At 34.5% G+C, this 17,106-nt stretch overlaps 1 protein-coding gene across 7 annotated transcripts in view; it reads left to right on the forward strand.

Annotated features, from left to right (window-relative positions):
* The window catches only part of DOCK4 (dedicator of cytokinesis 4), a 506,986-nt gene that overhangs the window by 374,041 nt on the left and 115,839 nt on the right, over positions 1-17,106 (forward strand). For all 7 annotated transcript variants that reach the window (XM_052001087.1, XM_052001089.1, XM_052001090.1 and 4 more), the window contains exons 25-26: positions 159-293; positions 14,554-14,652. In XM_052001087.1, the coding sequence (XP_051857047.1) occupies positions 159-293; positions 14,554-14,652 (234 nt within the window). The remainder of the gene's footprint in view (positions 1-158; positions 294-14,553; positions 14,653-17,106) is intronic.

The raw sequence follows: 17,106 nt of genomic DNA on the forward strand, positions 1-17,106 counted from the left end.
TGGGGGAAGAAGTGGGAGGAAGGAGGGAAAAAGTTGGAAAAAAAGGATTTGCAACTATCAATGCTGAAAAATTACCTATGCATATATTTGTAAATAAAAAGCTATTAAAAAATATGGTATATACCTTTGTATAGATTTACACTTTTTTTTCTCCTTAGGAAAAGTCTGTTCTGGAAGAAATAGATGTGATTGTGACTAGCTTGCTGGATATTCTTCTGAGAACCATATTAGAAATCACTAGTCGCCCTCAGCCATCCGGCTCTGCAATGAGACTTCAGTTTCAAGATGTGACGGTAAGATCATTAAAAAAAAAAAAAAACCCAGGAACACTGGGAAGGGAACAGTTTCTACTTGGTAGCACTTTAGTCATTTTAAAGGTAGGTCAAAATTGGGTAATATGAGGAGATATATCATGAATGAATTGTTTTCCTTTATAATGAGTGTTGCTGTCTTATAGAGCATTTCTATGAGTTTTTAGTAGATTTAACAAACCTGGAATGAATTTTCTAAAAGGCAGTTCAACAATTATTTAACATTTTAAAATCCAAATTTTACTTATATTAAATGTACTTGACTTATAGACCCACAGCCACAGTGATAGATTTTTTTTGAAGTCACAATGAATAAAAAATATTACAGAGAAATAAAAAGAGCATGGGATTGAGAGTTCTGCCTTAGGGAGCTCTGCCATACTGATTAGCTGTGCTACTTTGATGAAGTCCATTAGCTTTTCTGGTTCTGTTTTCACATCCAAAAAACAAGGAGTTGGATGCTTTGCTGTTAGGGAAACCTTTCAGCCTGAAAATTCTCCAAAGCCAAAAAAATACACATAGGATATTTTGCTAGACTTGTGGTCTTCTCGAATGGGTACTCTCTTCAGTGATATAAACTGCCACCCCTGTAGACTCTTTGACCTTTTAGGCCTCTTCAAAATCCCCTTGGGGAGGGTATGGGGAGCCGGAAATCTCTCCAATGTACTGGGGAGACCTTTCTCTAAATCTCCATATTGCATAGAAATCTATGGCATACATGACCAACTCAAAAACATAATTTAGAAATGGATGTTGATATTATTTTCTATTTAAAACTTACCTTCACTTGACAGAGTTTGGTCTATTGCTACAAAAGATAGTAGGAAAAAAAGCTGATTTGCATATACTGATAAATTTGTCATTTTAAAAATGTTATTTGTAAGCGTGTCTGCTCTTAATAGTGTGCCAAGCACTTCTTAAGAATTTTTGTTAACTAGAGATAATTCTTTTAAGCTCTCTGAGCTTCACTTTCCTTATCTGTGAAAAGCAGGGTTCAGACAAGATAATCTTTAAGTTTCCTTCCAATTGTATTTCCTAAGATCCTCTGAAATAGGCTTCCTTTGGTGCTATGTGAAAATAATATTATTTTCCTACTGGAATATGAGATTTTGCTTTGCCTGTAAATCACATTGGATCTAAGAAGGTTGCTCAAGAAATGAACTATTGTTAGCACATCAGATCACCTACCTACTTTCTCAGAGTTCAGCTTTACCTGAGTGGGCAGAATGATACAATTAAGCAGTATTAAGCCTAGCTTTCCCACCTTTGTAATTTCAGAGAAGAGAAGAAAAGATCATTCTTTTGAATTTGAAATGGAAGCCATCATTGTTTTTTACAAACAAACAAAAACCAAAACCAGCTTAGAAAAAAAGATAATTTCCCTTTGGTATTGGTTGGTGCCATTAGGGATGGGATCTGTATGACTTTTTATAGTAAGAGTGTATTGACTTCCTAGCAATAAGCATTTCCCTTAATCCTAAAAATCAAATGTAACACAAGAAAAGATTGTTTTTTATGTCATAAAATTGCACATGTTTGAAATAAGCCAAAAAAAAAAAAAAAAACTCTTGACTAGAAAAGAGAAACTCATATATATCAACTTAATTCTGTCATTAAAAATTTTTTAAATTTATATCTAAATGTTTTGGAGGAAGGCAGTGGAAAGAATCTTATACCACAGAATCTGAGGATATGGATCCAAATACCTGCACCTAGAAAATTCCTTGATTTTCTAGCTGATTGTGGACAAGCTTATGTGTTTGAAATTTAGCACCAGATGATGAAAGTAATATAGATACCAAGTATTGGTGATCATGTGAAGAATTCACAATAGTCAATCTCTTTGGCAAAAGGTAGCTTTATTTAGAAGAGGTTACAGACAAAATGAAGAGTACAAAAGGCATCAAGGGTGGTAAATATGAAATAGATTTGGGAGAGCATATATATATATTTAGCAAGGAAACGGGATTTTAATTATTAACAATGGAAAGGACAAATTCCCTAATAGAATTTACAGTTAATCAGGAGAAAGGGAATACACTATGAGGTGGGAATACGCCATTAATTGTTTAGCATGGTAGAAGGGGTGAGAGGAAGACACCATGAAGCATTGGGAAGGGTAGGGAAAAACACTATGAGGCAACACTGTGGAGGGCTTAACCCAAAAAGTGTTCGACAAAGATGGTGTGAGCCATGGACTGATTTATAGGGGAAATTTAAGATTGAAGGTTTGACATAATTTGAATTTCTAACTGGATACCACAAAGTAAAGCCATCCAAAACCTCGAGGGTGAGACTATAACTTTAATGTCCTTCCCTGCTTGCCTCAGTGAATAATTTTATTAGTACTTCAGGTTCTCTCTCCCAACCCCACCTAGTAACCTGGGACCTGATCTAGGTCCCTTAACTTCCTTCAGTTTTCCAGCCTATAAAATGGGATTGTCTTGCATGCTTCTACCAAATCTTAAATGTTACAAAAATGAGCTTTGAGCTCTAACAGTATGATGGATAGTGTAAATCAAATGCCTTGTAAAATGTGATGTGCCCAAAAGAAAGACTGAGGATGGAATACAAAAAAGAAAAAGAAAAGGGCAGTGATGGAGTGTTAAAGATCCTTTCTAGCAGGACTGTGAAACACACTTCACTAGAAAATATATTGAGCTATCTTTCTGAAGGGAAAACTCACGTAAGATGTAAAGAATGATTTTTGCCAGGAAGTACAGATCTGTTTTGTTTTATTTTAATATCTTCTTTGACTTTTACCTCTGTTCATTACTTTACAGTGAGAAATGGATTCTTTTCATTCAGAATAACTTCTCTTAGGCTTGGACTATGTCAGTTTTATTTTATTTTTTCATAGAGAAAAAGATTTGTTAATTTAAAAAATACTGCAATAACATCATAACTTTACTTTGTTTTATAATACTAATGTTCACATATGTGAACACACATACACACACACACATATACATCCAGACATATAGCTTTCTTTCATAGCCCAGACTCATTTCAGTATAATAACTTGAATACTGTGGCCAATTTGAAAGAAATCTTTTTCAAATGTTATTTGTAAGCACATCCAATATTAAATATGTTCTATATCTGTTCAAACCAGCCCCATTCTCTTTTTTCCAGATCAAATCAGGAATCACATTACCCGAATACAAAAATCCTTAATACAGAATATCATAATGAAAAACAAAGAAAAAATATTCTTCTATATACAAGAATATTTTTTCACAGATTTCCAGTACCATCTATTAGAGAGGGAATACATGTAGTCCAAGTATCTCATGATCTCTTAATTGAGTCCCAGCTGGAAAAACTTCAGCTACTATTGTCAATTGCTGAGCAGCTTTCTGTTCTGAGAAGCTCCAGAGAGCTGCTACTGTAATCTACAGTCTTTTTAACTTAATTGTAGCTACTGTGTGACTTCTTTTCTGTAAGAAAACTAACCCATTACCTCAAGACTATTTAAGTTCTTTTGTGAGTCAGATCTACAACCACTTGCAGCCCGCAGAGCAACAGCCAGGCAAATCAATTCATTCTTTTTGGACCGCTTTATTTCTACCCTGCTTGATATTTGGATTGGAAAGAGTAAATTCCTTTAAATTCCCATCACCTCTCTGGCCACTAATACCAGATCTATTCAAATTATCCAAAAGCTTTATTTAGCTACCCTGGAGGGACAATGTGAAATTAATTTTGATCTGAACTTTTTTAACTGCACATAAATTACTTCTAATCCTAAACTAGAATAATAATAATAATAATATTTAAATTGTACTTCAAGATTTACAAATAATTTGCCTCACAATTGCATTGTAAAGTATTTTTGGTACCTTATGGTCATGTTCTGTGAGAAGGAAAATATGGAAGCTATTGATGTGGAACCTACTGATTTGTGTTGTTCAGCCAAATTATAAGATAGGAAAGATGAATTGGAGGAAAATAAAGTGTTTCCTTCCTATAAGCAGCCACATCACAGAATGTAAGAAAGATAAGGCTCACAAGGTCATGCTTTACCTATGGTCATGCTGCCCATAAGAGTCAGGGCGATGATTCAAACATGGGGCCTCTGAAACTTTTCATTATGTTGCATTGCTTCTTTCACTTTTATTACAAATCAAATTATGTTCTGAAAGAATTTAGTGACATATAGTTACATCAGCATATAACTCGGAAAAATCTGTAATGTGGGAGTTATATCCAAAGACCAGTATAACAGGCTTTTACTATATACCTAATTCTAGGTAATAGTAGCCTTATTTTTCAGTTTTAAAGAATTGTACTTTTCTTTATTCTACCAACTGTTCTTTAAACTTTAAAATGGTCTCTCCAACTGGATTAAGTGCCTCTGTAATTGGTTCTTTTCAGTATTCTAATTGTACATGGATGAAGATTTTATAAAGGAGTAGAAATAGCTATTTGCTTCACACCCTCAAGAAATTGAACTCTAGAGTTTCTTAGCATTTACCAATGCTTTTCATTTTTTTGTGCATAATTCTCTCAAGTCTTTTCTTTTACAGCTGACTCATCTCTGCACAAGCTATGTCTAGAATAGATGCTTTGTATTCATTTGTCTTGCAATATTTCTTGCAATGTGGGCTTATGGCCCCCAAAAATATATCACATAAGAAATCTTTTTTTAATTAAAATTGTTTTTTTGAAAAACATTATGCATATAGACACACACACAAGACAGTTAGACAGACACTATTTGAAAGTTAATATTGCATAGTAGATAGCAGCCTGAGCTGGGAGTGAGCAAGACCTGAGGTCAAAATCTGTTTCTGTCACATAAAATCAATGCAAGTCAGTAAACTCCATAGACCCATAGAAAGTTTTCTGAGACTCTTTAAATTACAGACCAGGTGCCAGTCTTAATTGATGGAAGTATTTTACACACTCAGTTCCCATATTGGGATCAAAAACAAAAAACAAAACCCCCCTTACTAATAGTAACAATTTTTTTTTTTACAAAATATTTTCATATTGAATCTATTAAAAAAAAAGATGAGATGCATAGTAAATTTCAGTTTGTGTTTCTTTTTAATTATTTTAGCTACCTTGTATGTTAAAGAGTACCTATACTCAAAAATACAGTAACTTTTATGCTACAGAATACTATTTTTGTCTATTGTATTTTTTATAAGTTATGGGAGCTTTGGATTTCTTATTAATATATTTCTGTAGTCTTGTGAAACTAAGTAACCTAGTAGTAGAGAGATTTTTCTGCTCTTTATTAAAGTGAAGATTGAAAAGAAAGGTGATAGCTTTTTTGAAATAAAAGTTATCTTTAGCATTGCATTTGAATAGAGTTAGGCAAGGTTTGGTCACAATATAAGATTTGGAGCTGGAAGGGACTTTTGAGATCATTTAGTTCAATGCTTCTTTAACTTATCTCTCCCTCAACTCTTGCACCATTTGGTGAGGAAATCAGTTCCAGAGAAATTGAGGAATTTGCCTAAAATCATTCAAAGTTCCCAGTTCATGACTCTCAGGGATTTTGAGGCTGAGGAATCAAATACAGATGGAGATTTTTCTTCCCCCTCCCCCATTACATTGCAGACCCTAAAGATACTGATATACTTGAAGATTCACATGTTGCCACTTCTCAAAAGCCCTTTTGGTAAATTCTTTAATAAGCTTGGCAAATCAGAAGCCTTGTACTGTAATTTTTTTAAAAAATGGACTTAATGGAATTTAATGGTTTTGAGCTGATTTTAAACTAGTTCTTCTGAGCTCAAGCTTAAATGTGCCTATCAATATCAATCACTGTCTAGCTTGAGAAAAAGAATGTTCATAATATTTCTGATCATGAGCCTGCATACTTATCTAAAAATCAGAATGTGTTTAACATCCTGATGATGTCAGAATTGAACCAGTCCTTTGATGTCAATTCCACTACTCTTCCTATTATTGCTCATCACACAATCTTGACAGTTTTGAGTTCCTAAATAAAATTAATTAATAATGGTATTGGGAGATTGGTATAATTATATTAGAATTCATTTATCAACATGAATATACTACCTTTTTCCTAGTTACCTATACTCACAATGGGAGACTCATCTTTTAACTGTTAATTTCTCCTTCACTCCCAATTTCTAGTTATCAAATATAATTCTAGATTTACATAATTGCAGCTTAACTGGAATTTTTTGATAGAATTTTTGATTTTTGATAGAAGATAGAATGAGCACCTTAGAAAATGTAGAAAGTTTGAACAGGAAAGTTAAGGTGGTCCATTTTTTTTTTTTTTGGTCTTATCTATTTCAGTGATTCATAGATAATGGCCTTCTTTCCTCTAGCTGACTGATTGGCCTAAATTAATATAATCATCAAATTTTGTCATGTTAATGTTATGGAAAACCTTTAAAAGAAAACATTAGAGTAGTTGACATATATTTGAAATCAATAAAATGATGTCTTTTAACACGTCCTGGAGTTTTATCAGACTAGGTGCTTCACTGAGCTTTGTTGGGCAAATGATTTCTTGGGAAAAAATTGCCCTTACTTTAAGTCCCAAAGTTGTAGAATTTAGCAGAGAACCCTTTGTGGTCAAAACGGGCATGATTTTGTGACATTTTAAAAGTTCAAGAGGTATAATTTCCCTGTACTTAATGATTTTATAATTAATGCTAGTGTTTTTTTTTTTTTTTTTTGAATATCCATTTTTTTTTAATTCAGTATTATGGATAATTTTTTCTGGATATAATATTTTTGGCCACAGGTCTAGTTCTTTTGTTTGCCAACATATAGGATTACAGGACTTGCAGTCTTTTATTGTGGCTGCTGATAAATCCAGTACAATTTTAATTGCAGCCCCAGCATATTTAAATTGTTGTTGTTACATATTTGTATATTTCTTGTAAAATTTTGTCTTTAATCTGGGTATTTTGAAATTTGACAATAATATTCCTATGTGTTTTCTTTCTTTTTTTTTTTTTTAATAATTTTTTATTGATAGAAAGCATAATGCTAGTGTTTTTAACATTAGAATGGATCATTGACACTTTGGAATTTTGAGGAGCAATCATGGTGGTGAGCTCACAGTTTATATGTTCTTGAATGAGTAGGTGTTCCTGAGGCTGGGAATCAACTCTGATTGTTTAACAATTAATGAGAGGGAATGATTATTACAAAATGGTTCTATCCTAGTGAGGAGCTGGAACAATTTAACTTTAATCTTGTCATTTACTTCCAAATCACCTCCAATCTCAGGGGGAAATCTGGTCAAAAGATCTTTATTTCCTTTGTAAACCTGAACAGAAGACTGGCCTTTAGATTAGATTAGATTGTAAAGTAGGATAGGATAGTAATAACTAGGTTGAAGACAATATTAATCTTTTGTTATCATAGATCTTGTCCTATTAGGAATGAGAACTTTAGAAACAGTAGGAATTCTGGATCTCCTCAAATCATTTTTTACTGATAATCATTTTTCATAGGAAGAGCTGATCACTAAAGTAACTGAACCTTAAGCCATCTAAAATTTTATATACCATAGCTAAGATCTTGAATTATACTTAGAATAAAATTGTATTAAAGAATATTTATAAAAATAAATTCTTGATTTTACTGAGAAGTCAAGCTATTCTGTTTACTAATGGCTGAAGTTTCTAGATGGTCTTCAATGGCCCATATCAGATCAATGAAACAGTCCTTTGATAATGAATATGTTATTATCTCACCATTATTATCTCACCACATTATTCTTGGTGTGGTATTTGTTACAGAATGCAAGGCCATGAGGAATGGGGAAACCCAAAGAAAGGAGAGAGCTAATTTGGGTTTTAGATACCATTATTCTTCAAGATAAGTATATTTAGAAGATGATGGAACCACTTCTTTTTTTTTTTTGAGGAAAGAAATGTATTAATTTAGAATTTATCTACTCTCAATTCTCCAAACACAACCAGAACAAATAACTCAACTGAAACATTTTAAAGCAATTATGAGATACAAGATAACATGTTAAAAAACAAAAGTAAAACAATTTCTGACCACAAAGAACTTTTATTCTACTGGGGAATGGAGGAGTGGGGAGTTAGAGAATAAGAAATTAAAAAAAAAAAAAAGACTTCTAAGAACTTGGGAAAAGATTGTGATTTGTGTTTTTTTAGTTTATTTTAATTCATAGGAAAGTCCTTCAGGACCTCATGTGGCCTTATTAATTTTTTTTAGATTCGGTTATAAGCTTGATTATCTAGCTTCTTAGCATATAACAAATCTGAAAAGCAAGCATGGTACAGCTAGAGACAGGCACACTAAGATTATCAGGAAATGACAGCTGTGTTAAGAGCACAGTCGACACAGACCACCTGTAAAAAGCTCATGCAAGAATTCAAAAGGCAAAAGATTTTGGGGATATTTAGTGTATAGGGACAAAAAAGTTTAAATCCTTCTGGTGGCATAACCCTGTAATGCCAGAGAAACTGAGGCAGGATAGAGATTAGAGAATAGTTTAATATTTTATTTAAAAGGGAGAGATTTACTGGGATCAAATGGATTCATGGTCTGTTCCCAGGGCTGAATGAGAATCCAGAGTGAATGTTGGATACAAGATTCTTTTATAGAGTATCCCATCAAACATTAAGAGGGAACGATTGTAGCCTGAGGGCTAAGATATAAGACCTTTATCCTATCAAGCATGAAGAGAGAATGGTTATAACCTGAGGCTGAGTGACTGAGTAGAACAATTAGGGAAACTGGGTCAGGACATTAAAAGGGAACTGTGGCAGAACATTCCACACTCTCTATTGACTATTCAAATCATTGAATTACCTTCCTCTAGAAGGTCTCAACACCATAACTGACCAACCCCATGTGAAATAAATAAACCCAATAAAAATCAAAATAAAGCTAAAACAATGCAAGGACTTATAGCAAGGACAAGTCTCTCCCCGATAACCCCAGAGTTAATCAGCAATACACAAAGGCTGCAATCATGTCAGGTCCTCTGCAGTTGGGGAGCATCTCAGCCAGAGAATCCAGTTTGAGATGGACAGTTCACTGTGAGTGAGGTCTATGGTCTTTTGTGCATTTAACTCAGCCTCTGCTTATATAGGGAGTATCAGTGCTCAAGACAGTCCTGCTGCCCATGCTAAGAGGAGAGAAAAGTGGGGCCAGGAGTAGCTCCACTTGCCCCCTCTCAATAGAGCAGTAGCTGCTACTAGGATCCAGATTGCTGAGCATTGTGTGCACAGTTAGACCAAGGCAGGCAACCCCAAACTTTTAGAGGCCTAACACTAAACTGCAAGGTCCTTTTAAGTACGCTGAAATACTAATTAAGGAACTGAGGTTACAGGAGTGGAGAAACAGATCAGAGAGACTGGCAGTCCCAAGACAGGTGTCTGATTTCTGCATGTTTCTAAAAAGTAATCCCAAAACTGAGTCTGCCAGGGCAGTTCCAACAAAATAAGAGATTTCAAAGTTAAAGCATAACCAGCACACCAGTAATTTAAGCAAGGAGTAAAAACGAAAAGGACAGTTTAAAGGACTTCCAATTAAATCTGAACTAGTAAGATAAGGAGTGGGACAGAAGTGTCTAAGAAAATATACCAGTTTCTCAAATTTCCTATGTCTTCCTCTTTTTTTTTTTTTTTTTTTTTTTGCATGGAAAGGAATTGTCAAATAACCATACCACATATAAATCCCAAGAGTAAATCAAAATTCCTATACATACACATATACATAACAGACTAACAATTCCTCAAATATAACAGCAAGTTGCACAAGTTTAACAATTTCCATCCCAAGTCTTAAACACAGTAATACAGTTAAAATTTTAACAATAATTCAACTACTTTTCCACTCCCCCATATCAGTCCAAATTACATCAGAAGTGGGGGTGACAGTGTTTTCAAAAACTGCTTCCTGCTAAAGATGGGTGGAGATGCTTAGTCCAGGGAGGGAGATGGGTGTGGTCTGGCGTGCTGACAATTAAAGCTAATCTAGGTCCCAGAACCAAGTCAATATTTCTGTAATTTGATCAAATAGAGAAACAAATAAACAAACCGAAAACAAACAAACAAACAAACAAACACAAATCTAACAAAGATAGCTTAGAACAGTCTGAGATAGAAAGATGGGTCCAAAAGGCCTGCTACAAGATGTGGCTTCTCATTAATTAGAAATGTTAAAAAAACTTGAATGGATGTCCATTATTCCCAATGGACTTCTAAGCTCCAATATCCAGACACAATATCTAGTAACCAACAGATGACCAGACTAAATACTTATTAGCTCAAGTATTTAGGATATAATGATTACAGAAAACCAGATTGGAAGCAGCAAGATATGACATAATTGAATTGCATTAACAGTTTCTTATTGACCATTGGTCTGATTATAGAAATTAGTTACAGAAGGAAAAAAATGCAGGGACATAACTATAACATAATATAAACAATCAAAACTGATCCCTAAACTCATACAGGATAAATAGACACTTTAAACCAGTTTACTCCAAATAATTGTCCCAATGGAGTTTTAAAACTCCCAAATATTAATTACAAGCCCAAGAAATTTTACCTCCAATAACAAATCCCATTAATCAAAGTTTCAGATAAATCCTAAACAGATATTTACCATAACCTTATATTTATATAAATCAGTTTGCTCCTTTTAGCCAAGAACCAGGTGGCAACAACTTGATTAAAAAAAGGCTGGAGCACAGTTTGGGGGGGAAGGGGAGGGAGATTCCACGGTGGTCGCCCTTCCTCCCACTCCACCTCCAAAGAGTCAGGGGAAAGGGAAGGGAACTAAACTGCACTCCAGGCTGACTAGATGCTCCATACTTGAAGTAGCAGAGAGGAGTGGGGGTAAGTTTAAGACATCCCTACTCTACCCAACCTTTAAAATAGCAGAAAGCAGTGTGGGAGGTAGGTGGGAGGGGGAAGATTCCATAAAACCCACATGTCTAGCAAAGCTGGATTTAAAGCATAACTTACAATGTTATAATATAGGTAACAGACTCTGAACCAAACTAAATACAGCTTTAAATTCCCAATAATATAAAACTGCTTTTTCTATCATATTTCAATAATGAAACAGCATAATTTTTCTTTTTCTCCCTCTGGCCCCACATGGCCATTATTCCCAATGGACTTCTAAGCTCCAACTTGGGCCAGAGTTGGAGCCTTTAGAAAAGTTAGACCCTTCTTTACCTAATTAGAGGCACGTGACCCCTTTTAGGCAAGTTAACAGAACTTCACTTCAATAAGCTATTGTTCTTTTAAGATCTTATACTTAAAGATAACTAAATCTAGCCTGCATAGGCAGCAGTAAAATTATTTCCCACAATTTTAAAACTGCCCAAAAGAATATTCAGAACAAATCTGGCATGCAAAGGCAATAGTAAAATTATTTCCCATAAATTTAGAATCATCCTAAAATTCCTAATCAAATATTTTCTCCAGTTGGACTTCAGAAGTAATTTTACTAAGTACAGTTGCAACATTGAAATAACCAGTTCCTAATTTCTTGATCACTGTTCTTAAACTTAACAGAGCTCTTAAATTAATAAAACAGACAAACAAATCACACAGAACATAGAACACACATAGACTGCACAGTCAAAACATTTAACACACACCCAGAACCATATAGTACCAAAGGGCACTCAGGTACCCAAAGGGTACTTCAGAACCAGATAATGCCACGTAGCATCCTACTGGTATTTCCCAGAGGTGTATGGCTCATCAGCCCAACTTTTTCTGGGGACCAGATTTGCTAGCAATCAGACCAGACAGAAAACTTATCCTGCAGGGATTTCAGACCAGATCGTCTCATGGCCAAATGGAGTGTCCACTGTCAGGTTTCAGGCACAGTTGTGGCTGAAAACTGCTCTTTCCCAGAGGAAAACAAATCCAGAAGGCCAGCTTCTCCAAGCAAAGAACCCAGATCCCCAGCCGCCTTGAAGTCCAAGGTGGAGACCCTAAATTCTCTATTCTCTAATCCTGCTCATTTTCTAATATCTCGGTGGGAAGCCTCCAAAATGTAATGCCAGAGAAACTGAGGCAGGATAGAGATTAGAGAACATTTTAATATTTTATTTAAAAAGGAGAGATTTACTGGGACCAAATGTGTAAAAGGCTGATACTATAAAAAGGTTGAATCAGACAACTGAGCACTTAAGGCTATTTACTTATTTGATATGAGACAATGACTATTAGATATGTTTGGGAAAATGGCTCTTCTCACCATTAGTGCTGGCTCAACGTTTGATGTTAAGATAATCATGGGCAAGGATTAGAGGGTGGGGTGAATCCAGAAGAAATCTTTGGCAAAACTCCTGGCAGTTTGCCTGCTTCTTTCATTCCTCCTCCTAAAGATCAAGGCCTCTTACTTATCCTGACTCTGGCTGATCCTGAGGCCTTCAGGGAGCTAGCTTGGACTTAACACAAATGGATCCATGGTTTGGTCCCAGGGCTGAATGAGACTATTGTCTCCAAGAATCCAGCAGTAAATGTCGGATACAAGACTCTTTTATAGGATAACAAGAACAATGACATAATGGGGGAGGTACCTGGATGGGGATGCCTAATGTGGGGGAGGCACCTAAGATGATACAATGGAAGTACTGGAGAGGGTCCTGATATTCTAATGATGTCTAAAATGGATAAAGATCTTTATCCCATCAAACATTAAGAGGGAATGATTATAGCCTAAGGGCTAAGATTTAAGACCTTTATCCTATCAGACATTAAGAGGGAATGATTATAATCTGAGGCAGAGTAACTGAGTAGGACAATTAGGGAAACTGGGTCAGGACATTAAAAGGGAACTGTGGCACAACAGCCCTTATGGCCATCATATGTTATGGCATAGTTTAACCACTGCTGATACCAAATATTAAACAAGTACACGCATAATATATTATTAATTATAATATAAATTGACCTAAAACAAAGGTCTCTTTTGTTGAATTGAAACCCCTATCAAAGCATCTATGGGAAGACACGAGAGGTAAGATAAAAAATTGTGTATGAGTGATGATCTCTTCTTATGAAAGGATATTCACATTGTTTTGATCACAGATCCAGTGAAGAAAAAGAATTATAATTAATTGAAGCTATTAAGAAATTGTTTGATTATATTGTGTCTTCTACTTAAATAAGCAGTGATGTTGATAATCTTTTTTGGAAGAACTTTCATAAAAAATCACTAATATTAAAAAAAAAAAAAAACACTTAAGGACAACTAGATGGCACAGTGGATAGAGCACAGATCTGGCCTCAGACACTTAACACTTAATAGCTGTGTGGAAAAGTCACTTAACCCCAATTGTCTTGCAAAAAAAACAAACAAGCAAAACCCCTTCATATTTAATGGGAGAGGTGGTAATAATCATTTAGTGGAAAATCATCATTTTTTGATGATGCAATCATTACTTTAACTCATGAGTAGGCAGGTCACCAAGGTTAGTTTGCTATTTAAGAAGTAATCAATCTCTCTCTCTCTCTCTTTCTCTCTCTCCATATATATATGTTTGGTTTTTTTTTACCCTGTTCTGGTAGTTTACCAAGTACCATGAATTTCATTGAGTTTTAGTGAAGTAGAGGGGAAAAAAAAATTGTATATGAGATCATAAAGCCTAATTTAGATCAGGAATTCTTAACATTTTTGCATTATGGATCTGTTTGGTGTTCTGTTGAAGCATATGTATCCCTACTTAGAATAATCTTTTTAAATGCATAAAATAAGATACATAGATTTACAAAGGAAATCAATTCTTTTTAAATACAGTTATAAAACATTTTTTAAAAGGTTCACAGACCTCTAGCTAAGAAAACTTAAAATTTAAATTAATTAGACCCAAGGCCTACAATATCACTTCAAATTTTATTACATGCCATGATGCTTTGTGTTTTCAAGTTTTCCAATGTGCATTTAAGGATAATATAGACTACTTTGATGATGGTCATAATAAAATCATGATAAAATGATATTGATCATAATAAAAATGATAATAGTTTTATGTTTAATACATTGTTTTACAAAATGCTTTACATATATCATCTTATTTTATCCTCATTACAGCCCTGAAAGGCAGGTCTGATTATAAACCCCATTTGTAGCTAGGGAAACTGAGGCTGTCAGCCTAAGTGACTTGCCCATGGTCACACAATTGGGAAGTATCTTCAGAAGGACTTAAATTCAGATTTTCTCAATTCTAGGTTCTCCTAAGTGAGGAACTTTCCTATAATGTGACTTTTTTTTTTTTTTTAATTAGGGGGAGTTTGTTGCCTGCCTCTTATCCCTATTAAGACAGATGACAGACAGACATTATCAGCAGCTTCTTGATGGCTTCAGCACAAAAGAAGAATTAAGGGTAAGTGACTTCTGATTTTTCTTTTCTCCCCTGAGTATCTCACTTTGTTCTCTCTTTCCCCCTTATCATAATTAAAAGAGTATTATTATTATTATTATTTTTTTTTTTGCAACTGCTGATGTTAAAATTTTTGAGTTCTTTCTCAGCTGATAGGGATAGGAATATTTAATCATTAGTGTAGACTTCTTAATTTATATGAACTCTTGGAATTTCTCAGATTTATATGAAAAAACTCACTCTTGTTTTTGCGAAGTGGCCTTGGTAACATTTGTTCTTGCTGGAAAATAATAGAAAGGAAAAGTTAGAGAAAATTATTTTTTTCTTTGAAATAAGACACTGTGGACTACAATATTATTAATAGGTTCTAGAGTCCATTCTCAAGGGTAATTTTGGATTGTTTTTCATGTCCTTTGCCATCTAAGGTCTAAGGTCAATATCATATATTAGTTTTTTGATATTAAACACCACAAATTTCAAGTTTGTACAAAAACCTAGTCTTCGTATGTGACTTGAGCAATATGTGGTTTTTCTTCTAAATGTCCACCAAAACCTTGTAGACTCACTAATCCTCCTTAGTGATCAGAGCTTCTGGCAATTTTCTACCTTTCTTTATGTTCATTTCACTATTCTGTTAGCTACTTTTAAAGATATGTCAATATGGCAGATTGACAAATACTCTGCTTGTTGATGGATTAAGTACTCTGCTCTTCCTTAGCAGTGGAGAGACTTGCCAAATATTAGAAAAAGAAAAGGTTATAAAGCTCATCTATTAGGAAAGGAGGCAGAAGCCTGAATATGACATTTTATCTGTTCAGAATAAGCATAACCCCTTAAAGAAAGCATTGAACGTGTGCTGAGAAAGGGCACTAAACCTACATCATGCATTATATCGTTTTTCTAATACTGTGGATTAATAAGTATTTGGGAAACTACAGAAGAATCTTTTAGAAATATCTGTACTGTTTGGGAGCTTTTGACTAATGAAGCACTTAGATTATTAGGATAATGCCTGATGCAGGGACTGCTAAGGGATGGACAAAACAAGATGTGTATGAAGAGATATTTCCCTTGAGGTTAGAGTCAAGAATTGAACATGTAAATTTTAAATGTACCTTCAGAAAATCTGAGATTTTCAGATGAAATGACTCCATCAAAAGTGAACAGGTTGTATTTTCAAGAAACAAATTCTGACATGGAAAGTAACATGTACAGATATAGATATATATTAGACATGTAAAGTTGATACCCCTTAGATAAGAAGGCAATAAAAGCTTGTTAGGGTAGAAAAGATAAATAAGGAAATGCCTCTGACAGCAGTGATGTTTGAGTTGATTCTTGAAGGGGCATCAGAGTTCATAGGGCTAGAAGGAGAGCTTTCCAGATATGTGCCAGTATAAAGGCATAAATGTGAGAAATGGAGCATTAAAATAGCAATTTGGATAATATGGTGATATCATACAGTATATGGAGGGGAGGAAAGGTTGAAATAAGAGTAGGCTAGTGGATTTTTAATAATGAGGTAACACTATCAGAGCTGTGTATGCTTTAAGGAAAATCACTTTTATGGCTTTTGGAGAATAGAATGGAATATGAAGAGACTTGAGACAGGAGGAACAAATAGGTGACTATGGCAATGCTCACAGCAAAAGTCAATATAGAGCTGACCCAGGGTGGTGGCTGCTATGATATGTGTCAAGAAAAACTAAAATATGTGAGAAATATTGCAGATAGAAATGAAAAGGTCTGGTGACAATATATGGGATGAGAGTAAGAAGTTGAAGATGACACTGACATTGCAAACCTGAGTGACTGAAAGGATTGGTGATGTATTTCATAGGAATAGGAAAGTTCAGAAGAAGAATCATTTTTTGAGGAAATAAAATGAACTCTATTGTGAACATATTGAGTACATGATAGTTATGAAGCATCCAATTTGAAATATTCCATATGCAGTTGCTTTTTTCAGAATAGAGTTTAGGAGAAAGTCTAAGCTAGATGGAAATGTTAATTAAGTTATTGAAACTAATGAAGTCACCAAGTAGAGGAATGGTTAGAGAAAAGAGGATCATTCAATAGTATTCATAGTTATTAAATGGATGAAGACCCAGAAAAGGAAACTGTGAAAAAGCAATCAGAAAGTTGGAGGAGAACCAAGAAAGCTTTTTGATGAACACCCAGAGAGGAAAGAATAGTCAGAAAGAGAAGGGGGTCACTTACAGAGATGTCAAGGACAATGAGAATTGGGAAAAGATCATTAGTTTTGGCATTCAAGAAGTCATTGGTAACTCTGGAGAGAGAGAGAACAGTATCAGGTGAAGGATGAGATCAAAAGCCAGATTGTCACAGATTTAAAAAGTACAATATATGGATTATTTGCCATCTAGGGGAGATGCTAGGGGGGAAGGAGGGAAAGACTTTGGAATATAAGGTTTTGCAAGAGTGAATGTTGAAAAT

Source organism: Antechinus flavipes, chromosome 5 (genome assembly GCF_016432865.1).
Source record: "Antechinus flavipes isolate AdamAnt ecotype Samford, QLD, Australia chromosome 5, AdamAnt_v2, whole genome shotgun sequence".
NCBI lineage: Eukaryota > Metazoa > Chordata > Mammalia > Dasyuromorphia > Dasyuridae > Antechinus > Antechinus flavipes.